This window comes from Giraffa tippelskirchi, chromosome 3, assembly GCF_054371585.1.
Source record: "Giraffa tippelskirchi isolate mGirTip1 chromosome 3, T2T-mGirTip1v1.2.pri, whole genome shotgun sequence".
Lineage (NCBI taxonomy): Eukaryota > Metazoa > Chordata > Mammalia > Artiodactyla > Giraffidae > Giraffa > Giraffa tippelskirchi.
Window position 1 is genome coordinate 184,780,397 of NC_137277.1, and position 16,847 is coordinate 184,797,243.

The 16,847-nt window shown below is 38.3% G+C and overlaps 1 protein-coding gene across 48 annotated transcripts in view; it reads right to left on the bottom strand.

The window, feature by feature from the left end:
• Nucleotides 1-566: 566 nt before the first annotated feature.
• Nucleotides 567-16,847, bottom strand: part of SRRM1 (serine and arginine repetitive matrix 1) — a 29,615-nt gene continuing 13,334 nt past the window's right edge. For 17 of the 48 annotated variants that reach the window (XM_081586696.1, XM_081586687.1, XM_081586685.1 and 14 more), the window contains 9 exons: nt 13,104-13,184; nt 12,511-12,597; nt 11,200-11,344; nt 10,805-10,846; nt 7,437-7,547; nt 4,970-5,431; nt 4,196-4,391; nt 1,933-2,142; nt 567-1,592 (listed from right to left, as the gene is read on the bottom strand). In XM_081586696.1, the coding sequence (XP_081442822.1) occupies nt 1,488-1,592; nt 1,933-2,142; nt 4,196-4,391; nt 4,970-5,431; nt 7,437-7,547; nt 10,805-10,846; nt 11,200-11,344; nt 12,511-12,597; nt 13,104-13,184 (1,439 nt within the window). In that variant the 3' untranslated portion in view covers nt 567-1,487. The remainder of the gene's footprint in view (nt 1,593-1,932; nt 2,143-4,195; nt 4,392-4,969; nt 5,432-7,436; nt 7,548-10,804; nt 10,847-11,199; nt 11,345-12,510; nt 12,598-13,103; nt 13,185-16,847) is intronic. The other 31 variants (XM_081586698.1, XM_081586688.1, XM_081586686.1 and 28 more) reach the window with 3 other exon arrangements.

Consider the following 16,847-nt stretch of genomic DNA (forward strand, 5'->3'; position numbering starts at 1 on the left):
ATACACACAGAAGATGTGAATGCTATTTTACCTTATATAGTGTTATCAGCTTCCAAGTTCTCTCAAATTATATTACTCTCCTCAATCTTAAAATTCAAAAATGGCCAGTAGGGAGCCAAACACCATACCCACCCACACCAGACACCACCCATACCACCCCCACTCCCACCCCCCCCAGCCACACACACACACACACACGCGCCTCTGATAGAGGGAGACTGCTTCAGTCATTTTTTAGCCTTCATTCACTTCCTGGAATGTGCCAGACTCCTTCTGCCTTGGGGTATACACATAGTGTGTGCTCTGCCTGAAACTCCTCTTCCCCTATGCCTGGCTGACCTGCCCATTTTATATGTTCCAATCTCACTGTGCACTTCCCTCTCATTGCACTTATCACATTAATTACTAATATAAAGATGCCAGGATAATTTTATCACCTTGCATTTCCCTTGCCCAATCCTCCCTCTGCCAAAGTTGCCAAGGGGGTAAAAATATAGGCACTGTTAAGATTTCTAAGGTGGGTTTCCTGCAGTATTCAGATGAGTAATAAAAGTGAGTGGCCAACATTTTTAAATTTAGAAATTTATTCTGTTTAATCCACAAGCTTTATATAGCTTTAGTTTAAAAAAAAAAAAACAGAAACAAAAACAAAACAAAAACAGTGAAAACAAGACACTATTTCAAAGTCTGGGCCCTTCCAGCTTTCCAAATACAAGAGCTCTGAAAGTTGTATATACTGACTGGAACAAGACAAAATTATGAATGGAGCCATGACATTTCATAAAACAAAATTTTATGTAACTGAAGGATCCTTCCTGGGGCTAGTTAATTGCCTTTACAAAAAAAGAGAAAAGAATGAAATTCCAGTGTTCCAAATCAACTTGTTACACATCTATATAAACCCACAGTGTCCTGGCAAACAACATGCTTTCATTTTCTGTCTCATCTTAGAGCTCGAATCCTGATTCATTTCAGCAGAGACTCCACAGGCAACAGCAAAGATTGTGGCATTAAAATATTCGTTTATACTTTTGTGGTAGTTCAACAGTGGTCTTATTTCTGGGCAAGCTTGCAAACCATCAAGGTTGAAAGCATCATAACTTAAATGGGTGCTAAGACTCAAATGAGAAAAAGGAAAGAAAAAGTAGAAAGAAAAACCTCTGGGAATAGCCAGGGGTATTTAAAGGAACCATAAGAATGCCAACAATATTTAAACCCCCTTTTTTAAAAAGGGGATTTTTCTTTTTTGGCTTAAAATATTTCACTCTAAACGAATTTATGTCAGCTGTCAATGAAAGAATGTCACTAATACACTGTGGACACCTTTTGCAATGTAAATCCATGCCCTTTTTTTTTTACATGGTGAACTTCAACCTAGCAATTATTACAACAAATGTTATAGTCTAAAGCTCAAACACATTTTAGCAATTTTGAAATTGAATTGCGTACAAACCAAATAAAATTTACATCATAACAAACATTTCCACCTAGGACTGTGGGGATACTTGAGCCTTCCGCATTGATCTCAGGGCCTTTTCACGCAGGTGCTTTTCTAAGTCATCAAGGTTATCTTCAGCCTCACTTTCAGTCTCCTTTAAAAAAAAAAAAAACACCAAACCAGACAGGTCATATAGTTAAATCTTGAGACAATGTTTGGCAATGTTGAGTCTATCTGTGGTGATGGCAGCACAACTGTATGAATGTACTAAAAACCATAAAATCACTATACTTTAAATAAACTTTTTGGACGTTATTCATATTCTTATCTTTAGCCTTAGCAAATTCCTGCTCTTGGTAGGTTGGTCCTAGAGAAACCAATCAGAAGAGAGTTAACACTGGGCATCTAATTATTAGAAGAAAATCACTCAGCTACTTCTGCAAACCAAATGATTTAGCTGTTTGTACAAACTTCAAGACAGGGCCTATGAATACCTTCTTAGGCTCTGGCTCTGCCTCCGGTTCTTCCTGTGCTGATGTGGTTGTGGGAGCAGCTGCGGCTGCAGGGGTTAGGGCAGCTGCAGCAGCGGCAGCTACAGCCTTCTCCTTCTTGTGTTTTTTGTGCTTCTTGTGCTTCTTATCCTTTTTGTGTTTCTTGTCCTTCTTTTTCTTCTTTTTCTTTCCACCTCCCTCTGGGTCTGAATTCTAGAAATCCAGAAAAACAAAAGCAATAGTCAACCTGTCCAATGAAACATTTTATTTCAAGGGAATAACCAACTGGATTAATCTCAGGATTTCACATGGCTTCAGGGGGAAGAAGGTCCAAGGCCAGTCACCACCAAGGAAAGTACTCCTGAAGATGGGAGTAAAGACTTTCAAGAGCTGAAATGGACCCTGAAGGTAAATGATTTAAATTTCCCCAAGTAACTTTGGGCTTTCCCGGTGGCTCAGCAGTGAAGAATCTGCCTGCAATGCAGGAGACGTGGGTTCGATCCCTGGGTCAGGAAGATCCCCTGGAGGAGGGTATGGCAATCCACTCCAGTATTCTTGCCTGGGAAATCCCATGGACAGAGGAACCTGGTGGGCTACAGTCCATGGGGTAGCAAACTGTCAAACACGATTGAAGCAAGTGAGCATGCACGCATCTAACTTCACACTAAACCAGGTCTCCCGATCACAAACTATGAATCAGGTCTCCGAGACTGGCCTGAGTATGGGTCTGCTTCCAGATGCGAGGAAAAGCACCATGATGAATAGAAAGAAAAGTCTCTTTTAACTCACCCAAATTGAATTCTGGTTCTTGAACCTACTGGTCAACCTCACACAAATTGCTTGACTTGTTCTGAGGCCTTTTTATTAACCCCAACTGGGTATAACAATCCCTAATAAAGCTGTTTACAAGAATTAAATGGGAATATCTGTAAATCACTCATCATACCAGCATAAATAATAATAAACTATTACCCTAATTATAAGTGTGGGTGACTGCCACATCTCTAGTCACTGATCTCTAGAATGCAGGGTATTTATTCTACACTGCACATATTCCAAATTTAAGCCAAGGGCTGCTACTGCTAAGTCACTTTAGTTGTGTCCAACTCTGTGCGACCCCAGCCGGCAGCCCTCCAGGCTCCACCATCCTTGGGATTCTCCAGGCAAGAACACTGGAGTGGGTTGCCATTTCCTTCTCCAATGCATGAAAGTGAAAAGTCAAAGTGAAGTCACTCAGTCGTGTCCAACTCGTAGCGACCCCACGGACTGCAGCCCACCAGGCTCCTCCGTCCATGGGATTTTCCAGGCAAGAGTACTGGTGTAGGATGCCACTGCCTTCTCCAAAGCCAAGGGCAGGGTCTGCTATAAATGAATCTAGTCTGTAATGTAATTTTTAAATCTCACATCTCTAAGCAATTACTTAAAATTCCTCATCATTCAATTAGTCTGCACAATAACATAACCCTATTAAGATGGATAACTAACTACTGATGTTTTTTATACAATATAAGAATCTGTCACGATTAATGAATCACAAAGAAAGGAAAACAGTTTGAGCTCTCATTTTTAATATCCCAATGATATGTAAGCTTGATGATGTAAAAACAAGAATGCTATTCTTACTTATATAGCCTGCCAAAGATAAGACTATATGGGTCAATAACGTACTTTCTATTTCATCTAATATTTCACATGCTGCAAGATTCATTTGTGATTATAGAAATAATGTATGTCCATTATAGGAAAAATTAAGACCATTAAAATGTAAAGGAGAAAAATTAAAGATCACTCATTACTCTCTTCCAAACCACTGGTGACATTTTGCTATCTTGTGATACTTTTTTTAAAAAAAATAAAATGTAATCATACTAGTAGACATGATCCAATATCAAAACTTTCATTGATTGTGTAATCGTAACTATCCCCAAACCTGTCAAATACTAGAGAAAACAGAAGAAACACTAATTTTCTCCTAGATATTAGAATCGAGGGGTTTTTTTTTCATGTTTTTCTAAGGTAGCTATATAGCCCAACCTTTACCAGCAAGATTATAGACATTACTAATATAAGACACTGGAAATTAGTGGATGTCTCAAGTATTAAGCCTGCACAGAGGTACAAACACCACCACTTAATATGCGCGTCCTTTTGAAGTCCATCTGAATCACAGAAAATTATGCTCCTCTGAACTACAAAAGACAAAACCCCTCTCCTTGCAAGTAACCATGTACACTTATAAAGGATGTCCACAACAGGCCAGACATACCCTTGCGGGTGATGGGCTTGGTGTTGGGCTTTTAGCCTTTTTAACCGGTACCACTGGTGACCAGTTAGTGGAGGGTGACTGAGACTGGACAGGTGACGGAGGTGCTGGGGGCTTTTTAGCTGCTGGCTCAGGAGATCCCGAGACAGATCGGGAAGATGAGACCCTCCTTATCGACTGAGGGCTTGGTGAGGCAGCTCTAGAAACAAGGAGAAAATAAAACATTTAGCATTCAAAACAGAGGTCCTTCTTTAAGAGAAAACCACCAACTACCATCACACAACCAGATCACCAACTTTAAATATTTTACAGCGCTTGGTCTGCTGGTTGACTGTACTGACATCATTTTTATCATCTACGTCTCCTGGGGAGTAGGTTCAAGTCCCACTATCCTCTATCCATTCTGTTAATGGTTCTTCCTGTATGCAATTGGTAATGCCAGCTACCATATTTAACACTGCTTTTATCAGTCTTACAGACATGCAAGAAGCATCCTATGCATCACTTCAGAGCTGGGTTTGGAAACACACTTCTCAATTAACCTGATATCCTTAAGAACCAAATAAAATCCTCATTTAGCTTATACCACAAGGAACTATCCTGAAAACAGAAAAGGATATATGAATAGGACCGAGAATTTGCCTTAAAGTCTGTATTCACAGCTGTTCTTTCCTGTGATTTCTCAGTGTGTGTGTGTTGGGGGGGGGGGGGAGATTCCAAACATAAAGATCTATGCAAGTTAAGTGTTCCTAACCAAAAAGGATAAAATATTTTTACTTTTTTATCTTTTTGGGTTCCGGAGTCCTGGAGACTCTCCTAATGGGCCTAGAACTTGGAGATGGGGACTGCCTTCTTTGGGGTGACGATGATGCTCCTCTTCGAACAGGTGGAGGACTTGAGGTCTGAGGAGCACGAGGCCGTGGTGAGGGCGAATGCCGTTTGTTTGGTTGTGGTGACCTGGCCTCCCGGGCAGATCGGCTTGGGGAAGACCCTTTCCTATGCTTTGATGACAATGAAGGCGAACGTCTCTTGGTGACTGGGGAGCTTCTTTGTTTGGGAGGTGGTGAATGGGAGACCCGACGCTTTGGTGGTGGAGATGGTGATGCCCTTCGTTTAGGAGGGGGAGGGGGTGAAGCCGTTCTTCTCTTCGGAGGTGGAGAAGGAGAGTATCTCCTCTGTATCGGAGGAGAGTATCTTCTTGGGGAAGGCGAGCGACGACGTGGAGGAGGAGACGGAGTCCTAGGAAAAATACATCATGAAAGCTTAAAGGTCCAACAGATTAGAAACAGAACGCAAAGAAAACTATGCACTTACAGCAACAGACAAAGAGAGTATTTCTCAGGGGCAATGCCATGCCTTTATCCTTAAGTTTAAAAAAAGAAATCACTTAGTAAATCACTGCGCATCCTAGATGATTACAAATAAGACATTCTGGTTAGTGGAGATTTAGTCAATGACTAATTCAATGACTTGAATTTGTCAAGTCATTCAGCAAAATCCATGTAGACTCAATTTAATATTTTTTCAGAAAAGAATCTTGCATTGCTCTGAAGAAACTGAAAATCCATTACTACTATATAGTAACTAGATAGCTGTATTAATACGATTCTATTGACTGTGCAACTTGAACTCAGGAAGCCTGTGCTTTAAAGAGCTCTCCTACACCGCTCCTACACAGCACATGGGAGCGCTCTCTACACTGGCGCTTGGACTCTGTATTGACAGTCAGCGCTCAACTGCACAAGCTTTGACAGACACAGCCCTGCCCTCAGAGAGACTCGCATTTTGGGGGCCAAAGGAGTAGTGTTCAATGGAAATCCCCTGCTAGGGAGAACGCATGCCTGCTCAAGTCCCACCCAGCCTTCCTCTTAATGCTTAATTCCTATATAACCTTAACTTGCCTCTTAGAAACTAAACCTCAAAATAACATTCAGTTTCAACCACTTGATTTTCTCCTGAAACATTCAGACCTCGAGCTCAAAAGTTTTACTGTCTAAAAATCTTTGGGAAAGGCCATACATTGTGCAACATCATAGAATGCACTTCCATTTAGCTCTTATTATTAACTCTGAACCTAGATTTCCTCACCTGGAAAGTGGGAATACCACTATTAAACAAGATCATCTTAAGGACTAAAGATAAACTACTAATGCTTATCTAATGCTAACATCTAACATCTAATGCTTTAGCTGGCACATAAAAGGCATTCAGAGTGTAGTCACTATACCACTTGACAATGTGTTGGAGCAATTCTCTTAAAAAAATTTTCCCCCCTTTTACTTTGAAATCATTTTTCACTGACAGAAGAGCTAAACAATAGTAAAGACTTGCCACTTAACGTCTCATGTAACTATAAAAAAACTACCAAGACTATAAAATTAACCTTAGTGCTAATTTGCTATTAACTAAAAACATACTAATGCCACCCTAGTTTTCCCCAGTAATGTTCTTTTTCTGTTCCAGGTTCCAAAAATCAGGATCCTACATTGCATCCAACTGTCCCATGCCCTTAGTTTTTCTGCCAATTTGTAACAATTCTTCAGTCTCTCTCACAATCGACTTTTCTTTGAAGAGTACTCATCAGTTACTATGTAGAACAGCTTTCAATTTGGGTTTGTCTGAGATGGTCAGTTCTCTGTGTTCAAAGACCCAGCATCCAGAGATTCAACCAACTCACATTCAATGGGTTGAAAATATTTGAACATAAAAATGTTCCCCCTATAATCACTAGAGTGATTCTATCTTTTAATTTACTTAACCTCTTTTAATGATATACGGTTTACAAATCATGAAATTCACCCAACTTCAATTGTTTTAGTATACAGATTACCACTGAACATAGGTTTGAACTGCATGGGTCCACTTATATGTGGATTTTTAAAAATACGCACTGCAGTACTACACAACTTGCCGTTGGCTGAATCCACAGATATGGAAAGCCCAACTGTAAAGTTCGAGTCAGATTCTCAGCTGCTCGTCAGTGCCCCTAACCACTGACCTTGCTCAAGGTCAACTGCGTTCACAGTCTTCAACCATCGTGACTCCTGGTTCACATCCCACCCTGGGCACCATCACGAATCTACTTTCTCTCTCCCTCTAGATTTGTGTGTCTTGGACTTGTCAGGTAAATGGAAATGTTAGTATGTGGTATTTTGTAAACAGCTGAACAAGGCCACTCAAATAAATATTTCACAGAAATCCAAAGTTGCTCCCATCAGCACCCATGAGCCTATCTCATAAATACCTTCGTCGTGGTGGTGGTGTGGGAGACCTGCGTCGACGAGGCGGAGGAGCAGGAGAAGGAGAACGTCGCCTTCTGGCGGGCGGTGGGGAGGGACTTCTCCTCCGTCTACCACTAAACCAAAGAAGAATTATAGTTGATTCAGAGTCGGTAACATCTATAGCTAAGTGATTGAGAAGATTTAGTTTTAGTCACTGTCAATCCAAAGGGCAGCAGCCATCACTCCATCCCTCAGAGCAGTGTTTTTCAAACTACACTGCAGTCGGTCAAAACTCCGTGAGAACAGATTTAAAAAAAAAAAAAGAAAGAAAAGAGAAAATCTAAGTGTTTTAACTATAGTAAATTTTGTTGTGTGAAACTTTTGTTGCAGTATATAAATATGCAGTCTGGGTCACATAAAACATTCTTAACATGACACGAGGTGAAAAAACTTTGATAACACTACCTCAGGGAGTTGCTTTTTAACTGGACTGTACATTGGAAACAGCTGGGAAACTTATTTGACCTTTGTGTTCACCGGGTCTTGGCTATGGTCCAGCTGATGTAGATTATTAATAAAAAGGTTCTTCAAGTAATTTTTGATTCCTTGTTAGGAACAACTGCTGTAAAGCCTAGAAAACTGCAATGTTCTAATATAGATATTTAAAATTAAAGCCCCAAAAGCTGAGTGTCAGTGCTCCAAGTTCTTGATTTTTTAAAAAAATACATTCCTATGGTTGAACAAGAGTTGCAAACAATTAATTAAAAACACTACTCCAAAGACAAAGAAACAAAGCTGACTAAGCACTTAAGCCATCATGAGGAGCACTGTGGTTAAACTATAGATAAGAATCATAGACCTTAATTCTGAACTCTGTTGCACAACGACAAAAGGCACACCTGTAAAATATGATTATCATCAACTGGACCAACTCATAGTAGTCTCCCAGCAGATATACTAAAGTAAATGTCAGGCCAATTTGACATCTATTGGCTAAGTCTATGTATAAAGAGCAGTCAAATAAAGTACAATTGACCCTTGAACAATGGGGAACTTGGGTTACTGAATCCGTGCAGCTAAAAATTTGCAGATAACTTTATAGTCAACTGTTTGTATCCAGATTCTGCACTGGCAGACTCAATCAACTGAGGATCATGTATTACTATACAGTATTTATTTGCTTGAAAAAAGATTTTTTTTTTGGTAGTAAGTGGACCCCCACAGTTCAAATGCATGTTGTTCAAGGGTCAACTGTAATTAGTTCTTAATTTCTTGCCCAGTAAAGGATTGAAGCTCCCTGTGAATCTGGAAATATTTTCTCAAGTTTACTTGTCTTGATTCCCCAATAAATCTAAGCAGAGTTCATTAACACAACAATGAAAATTCTAACATTCATTAATAAATTTGATTTTTAATTTAAACTTGCTTATGCTTTGTGGAGACTAAGACTTCACTCTGAACAGATTTAAAATATAAACTACAAAAGGTCAAGACAGATATGCTTCAGATGACATGCAGACACCAAAGTTTTAATTATAAGGAAGACAGTAAAGGAGAAGTCACTTTATTAGCAGGGTTCATCTGAGAATTATAGGACCTAGAGAAACAGGGTGGACTACTGTACTGCTTCAATAGGAAATGAAGATTTCAAATGGGTAAAGACATCTGGGTTTTGACTCACAGAGAAAAAGGTTTACACTCACAAACCTGAGTGATGAGATGATACAAAGCAGAACTCCTAGTGTGTTATCAGTAGATATAATAGCACAAGAGGCTATTACTGTTGATTATATGGCTCCTCATGTAAACCCATGGCTGATTCATGTCAATGTATGGCAAAAACTATTACAATATTGTAAAGTAATTAGCCCCCAACTAAAATAAATAAATTTATTAAAAAAAAAAATATTCTCATTAAAAAAAAAACTGAACTCAGATTAGAATCTATGATACACTTATGACCTGAGATATTCATCCTGTGCCTCAGTTTCAGTTGTAAAATGAAAGGCTTGGCATAACTAAAAGGTCCCTTTCAGTGATGACTTCCAATGTCCTATGTTTCCATGTGAGAAAATTGGAAAGAGAATAAAACTATAACTTGCTAAAAATAATAAAATAACCAAACTAGCATACTTAAGGAACTACAAGAAAAACTTGATAATCACTTATAACTGGAATCTTGACACCGAATAGATCTATAGCTTCTTTAAGCTGATATGACACACATTTCAGGGGTTTAAAAGAGAAAAAGGCAAACATCTTCTAGTTACTCTGAACACTCATGCCAACTGAAGCCTTCAACTCTGTTGAGAAGTCTCCCACCACCCCAAATTGTGTAAGAACCAGCTTCATTAACCCTCAAAACACAAAGCAGCCCTTAAGAATTAGGAATAGACAAGTCTCAGAATGAAGACAGCTTGCTATCTGTGCAGTGACCTCTTTAGAACCACATCATTTCCTAGTCACACTGGTAATGAGGACAAGTTTTACATGCAACAACTACCTTTTTTACACTAAGTATGATTAATATTTTGGCTTCACAGGTGCTGCTGCTGCTGCTAAGTCACCTCAGTCGTGTCTGACCCTGTGCGACCCCATAGACGGCAGCCCACCAGGCTCCCCACTCCCTGGGATTCTTCAGGCAAGAACACTGGAGTGGGCTGCCATTTCCTTCTCCATTGCATGAAAGTGAAGTGAAAGTGAAGTCGCTCAGTCGTGTCCAACTCTTAGCGACCCCATGTACTGCAGCCCACCAGGCTCCTCCATCCATGGGATTTTCCAGGCAAGAGTACTGGAGTGGGGTGCCATTGCCTTCTCTGTCCCAGCTGACACAGGGGTAAAGAATCTGCCTGCCAATGTAGGAGATGCAAGAGACATGGGTTTGATCCCTGGGTTGGGCAGAGTCCCTGGAGAAAGAAATGGCAACCCACTCCCGTATTCTTGCCTGGAGAATTCCATGGACAGAGGACAGAGGACGGGCTACAGTCCATGGGGTTGCAAAGGGTTGGATACGACTGAGCACGATTAATATATCTGTAACTATTAAGGAAGAAATGTTCAACAGCCAAAGACAAAAGTTTAGAAGCATGAAAAATACTTCTTTAAGCCTTACAGTCATTTTTTAACCTTTTAAATGTCTCTCCCAAGTTTCTCTTGCCTTCCTTATCATTATCACAAAGTCCCTCCCCACTAAATCTAAAGAGCTATTATTACTGTCCTACCTCATTAATTTGTTGTGTAAGAAAATATAATTAAATCAAACCAAAACAACTGAGGAACTTCTCCACCATCATAACCTGTAAACCTGGGAACAGGATGTTACCTCAACAGTAAATTAAGTCACTAGAACTTTGACATGTAATCCTAATTTACAAAATAGCATCTAACCAACCTTTTAGTCATTGGCGATTGCCATCGCTTTCCCATCTGCATCCTGAGAGCAGTGGAAAAAAACAAGTGTCAAGAATTCCATTCACCAAATTAATGGAAATACATATATATATATATATATATTTTAGATGTTCAAAGATAGTCAGAAGTAAATGCCATGATTTAACTGGTCTATTCAGGTCATGCACATGCACGACATGCTGGTACAAACTTACTAAATTCTCACTAAACAGTAATAATCACTGAACAAAAGAAAACCCAAATACCCCCAAATCTGGCCATTTCCTACTATAAGCTCTAATGAAATGGAGTTAACCAAATTCTAAATAAGCCCACAGCCCATCCCTTAAGTCATGAAGCTTTATCACAACTACAGATCAAGCGTGAAGACATTACCGAGGGGAAGCCTCTTTCTGGCGCTTTCGAGGTGATGGAGAGGCACTCCGGGAAGGGGAATGTCTCCGTCGCCTGCCTACCTCACCATTCTTCACATGGGACCTTTTGGGTCGTTCATCTTCTGAGGAAGAGGAGGAGCCAGAATCTATAATTACACAATAAACAAAAATTTACATCAGATGTATGCTTAACAGCCTGTACCTGTTTTTGGAAGCTAAGCAGAGGGAATATCCAAATTAGCAAATCAAGTTCACTAACAGAAGTGAGCACACACACAAGCCATGAGTTCTGAAAAAAAGACAATTACCAATATGTGCTCAATGACTTCAAAGTCAAGCATACATAAATACACATTATTATATGATTATTTTATACAAATCATTTCTATAGCTCAAGCCAAGACGACAGCACTCTTTAAGAATCTAGTGACTTTCCAAAAAGCTCAGTAAAACTTTCATATCCCTATTATTTATCAAACAAAATGTATCTGACATTTCCTATAAATACCAAAAAATATCCAACACATAAATGTATTTGCAAAACAATTCCATGATTAACCACATCTTAAAGGAGTTACAAAAGCTATATAGCTTTAACTGACTTAATGTCACTGTAGAATGCTTTGGTTTCCATTTTATGAGTGAAAAGGAAAGGCAGTGCCTAGACTCCGTCACAAATACCAACTGAGCTAATAAAACCAGGATATCTGATTTTAAAATCAGTTTTCTGTGTACATACTTTTTAATTCAGAAATTTCATTTTATAGATACACTCATATAAACACATACACAGAAAAAAACTAGAAATAACCTAAATGTCCAAATAGGCAAGTGGCTCGATAGTATATTATCAATATTTTAAAAATGCTGCAGCCAGTAAATAAATGAGGAAGATCCTTAAGAACTAACAGGGGAAGATGTCTAGATATAGTAAGTTAAAAAGGCAAGCAATATAATATACAGTTTGAGCCTGTTAGGTGTTTTTGGTTTGTTTTTAAACTATAGATACTTAATACATGCACAGAAATTTTCTAAATAAAAGCTTTGGTGAGTAAGACTGAGGGCTGGAAAGAAACATACTTTTCCAACTTTTATTCCTGTTTTAACTTTTGTACTCTGAGGACCTATTACTTTTACAACAATCTAAGAGAAAATTAAGTTTTAAGGAAGTACTTAATACCAAAGCTCCCTCATATTTCTATGAAGGCACAAAAATATTTCTCAATACACTCACTACACTTTTGGATATTTTTATCTTAAATATTTCTATTAGGATATGCAGAGAGAAAAAACATGTAATCAGTGTCCATACCAGATGAAGACTGCTGGTTCTGTCGTCTATATTGGCGTCTCTGCTGCACAGAATCTGCTGCCGCCATTTTGCCACCTTTATCTTCTTCTGAAAGAAGGACGCATTTAGAAAGTGTTTCTTTAGTTAAGCACACAGAAAATATAACATATTTGAGTTGGGAAATGGTCTCCTAAACTTTTATCTGTGATAGCTGGGTCAAGTACTATCTACTCTTTTTTTTCCCCCTAAATAAAGGAGGAGCTTAAAATGCCAATTTAAATGCTAATTTAGACTATTTTCACCAAATATAATGAAAAAAACTTATCCAGGCATTTGTGACAGTTCGGGCTGTGTGCCAAGCACGTATAAACATTATTTCAGTTAACCACCAAAGACTAAAGGATGGTATTATTAGGCATGTCAGAGATGGAGGGGAGGGGAGAAGAGGATCAGATAAATCAAGTAATTAAAACAAAAAGTAGTGGAGCTGGGGATTCAAACAGGCCAGTCTGACTTCAAAGTCCTAGCTCTTAATCATTAAGCCATAAACTGTAATTAATCTTTAACCAGAATCAAATTCAGCTTAAAAAACAAAACAAACACAAAACACTTACCCGATTCAGATAACTCTACTTTCCGAGGCTTCGGTGCTGGTGAAGGGGATTCTCGTTTCTCAGTACCTTTATGTTTTGTCACTAAAAATAAGCGGGGAGGGGGAAAAAAAGCCCCACTTACATACATAAAAAAAGAAACAAAAGGCTACACATCTTAATGATACAAAAAGAGTGTGACTCTTCTCATAAATAATTAACTGACAATTAAAAAGTTCTTTTAAAGATCCTGTTGTCATTATCTGAAGCAAAAGAAGTAATTCGTAAACATTTGGTGAAAAGCCTCAGAAAGTTCTACAATGATTTTAAAACTTTCAAACTTTCTCCCAAGAGAAACAGTGAAGACAATAGCATTTCAGTTCAGTTCAGTAAACCTCTATGTGCTACCTTAAAATTTCAAGCACCCACTCTTGACTATGTAAGCACTTTTAAAGCACCACTATAGGTTGGTCCAGAAAAGTAATGAAGATGATAATTGATTAAGAGACATAAGATCTGATGAAACTTTCACAGAGAAAAATATCTGATCTGGAAATCTGAGGAACAAATTGGTCATCTAAGAGACAGAAGGCTCTTGATGTAGAGAAGAGCCTTCACAATAGCAGGAGGGACTTAAACTACCTGTAAAAAAATTTTTTTAAATAGTAGGGCTTCCCTGGTGGTTCAGTGGTAAAGAATCTGCCTGCTAATGCAGGAGACACGAGTTCAATCCCTGGTCTGGGAAGATCCCACATACGGAACAACTAAGCCCGTGCACCACAACTAGTGAGCCCTCATACCGCAAGGTCTGAAGCCCACACGCCCTAGAGCCCAGTGCTCAGCAACAAGCGAAGCCACTGCAATGTGAGACCCGTGCACAACTAGAGTATCGCCCCAGCTTGCCACACTAGAGCAAAAGCCCAAGAAGCAATGAAGACCCAGCTCAGCCAATAAATAAAATTACACACACATATATATATATATATATATATATATGTTAGACCTTCACCATGGTAAAAATATTAAACGCTAAGACTAAAGGTTTCTTTCTAAAGCTTAATTTAAAAAAGTAACGTCAACCAAAGTCACGCAAATAAAGTGAACTAGGATCTGAATCCAAGACTCTATTTATATGGCACAGGCATAAGCTTTAATTTCTAACAATTACTATTTCTGTTTATACTACCCATCCCATTGCTTCAACTGAAATCAAATGTTAATACATAATCACTAATCTTACCCAAGATTAACCTGAAATATCAGAGAACAGTCCTCTAAGAACTAAACTTGAAGACAATATGATCCCCTCAGGATCCTCACACTTGTTTTTGTTTCACTGAAGCGATTAGCATAGAATGTTTAACCTAACATTTATATAATTTTATCAGACACTCATATTCAAATTTCTCTAAAGATTTATTTTAAGAGGCAGTAACAGCAATCTAACCATCTTTGCTGAAGCAATCCAAAGAACTTAACACTATACTTTTTATTAATTCTACCTAATAATAAGCCTTTTGGACAAATCACTGGAATGGCTAAAGAATCCAGTGATTAGATAATCCAGTGATTATTTAATTAGTCATCAGGAGCAAGACTGCACTTAAAACTTGCATTTTAACAAATTCAAAGGCACAAATAGAAAGGCCTTTAAAATTTTAAACAAGCAAAGCTCTTTTTTGGATAGGTCCTCTTCATTTTCAAGTGTCAGTGAATCTTCAACTCTTAAAACGATATTTTAGGGAATCTAGTTTATAAACCTGCATATCAAACTACCACTTTAGAGAACTGGGTTCTGAAATGTGTACTTGGATGCCAGAATGCATTTTCCTCTAAGAAACATTAAAAATGTGGTTATTATGTTTGCTATATATTTGGCAAATGCCTGTTTAGTAAATAATGCAATTGAGCTATAACATTATATTCTTCCCCCACAGAAGCTTGTATTTGGAGTTTTATCCTGATTTAATCTCTATAATGGCTTGGCTAAAATAGTCCTGAGTCATTATTGATATAATCAGTGTTAAACATACTCCCTATTCTGGCTTAATAAGACTAACTGAATCATAGCATTATTAGTACTATGTTTCATCAGTGTTTGCTTGTCTAGGTAAGATTTTCAACAGTTCATTTTTATTAAAAAAAAAAAAAAAAGCTTATTTTTATGTTGTTTCATTTTTAGTATTCAAGGGGGAAAATCATTCTAGCATGAAGTCTGAAATCTCCGAAGTCACTGAAAAGTCAGTGTTTTAAATTTATTTCAGTAGTCCTATTAATCATTAATCTTGCAGACCTGCTTGAAAGATCAATCTGGTAAAGATAAGTCCCTCTGTGACCAGAATTAGTAAAAGAATCATTAAGTATTTACAGAGCACAATTTATATTGTTGCACTGATCTCAACTTAAAATTATCATCACCACTATAGGAACAGATCCTCTGGAAACATATTTCATTAACTATTTCACTGATTTCAAAGCACTATTTTATGTACTAAGATAATGCCAATTTAACTATGACATGCCACTGATTATAAAATGCTTCCTTTCAGATGAGAATGTATAGTATATTCCAACTAGTTTACCTTTAATTTTCCAAAAGTTCTCCTTCCTCCCTCCCACTCCATCTGCCCACTATTAACAGTAGAACCTTAAGGCCCTGATTTGTAACTACCACATGAAATACAAAAGTAAAATTTATCACTTTTCAATGGTATCACTACCCTTATTAGCAGTGGAGACAAGAAAGGAATTTCTGAAATCACACTACCAGCTACAGAAGCTGAAAAACTTGATCCTGCCTTCCATCTCTCTCCCCTAGCAATCAAAACAGGCATTTTGGGGTAGGAAAGCTGGGAGAAATTTTTCAACTGAGAACCCAAATTCTAGTCCTGGCTGGTTGACCCTGACCAAATCACTTAACCTGAGAACTTGTTTCTTGATGACAATCTCTGAAGTCTTTCCTAGCTCTGAAATTTCATCACAAAGGGTTGGGATCGCTTTACTATAAAAAGCTATTTATCTCCAAGTAGTTAGAACCAATATTCAGCTTCAGTGGACAAAAGGCAGCCTCTCACCACACTGCCCACAGTCTGTTTCTTTGGTTGGATTTTGCCTGTACATGGAAGACCTGTCCCATAAGCTACAGGAATATAACTGGTCCCTTGTCTTCCACCTTCACTTCCCTTCGCTGTGACTTGTTTTCAAAAAGCAGCAGTCCACTCTTTCTGACAACACATCAAAACAAGAGGTGGTCCTGTGCAGACCCTAACAAAGTTAATAAATAATGCTTAATCAACCTATTTAATAAGGATACAGTCCTTCTGCTCAGGTACTTTTATTACCCTTTAGTGATATGATGCAAATAGAAAAATCATAATCTGATATATGTCTGCAAGGTAACAGGTAACATTCATAACATTTTTTTTTTCTAGACAACTTTCTAGCTCCAGAGAAAGGAAAGAAGTATTCAAAAGTGCAAAAACTTCACCAGAAAAGAAAAATAGGTCAGGACAATAGGCATCAGATCTAGACACAGGGACTGGAAACTCTTCAACAGAAAACTCTTCCCATAATATGGGACATGACTATTATGAAAGTAAGTTATCCTAAGACACCCATACTAGGTCTGAATCTGGAAGACCTAAAGGTGTCTCTGTTTTTATCCAGCTGTCAGTCTGATGAGTCAATGCAACAAAAATGACTGCATAATATTCATGTTATCAGCAAATTAACCTGTTGAAGTTCAGAAATAATCTATACGTTACTCTT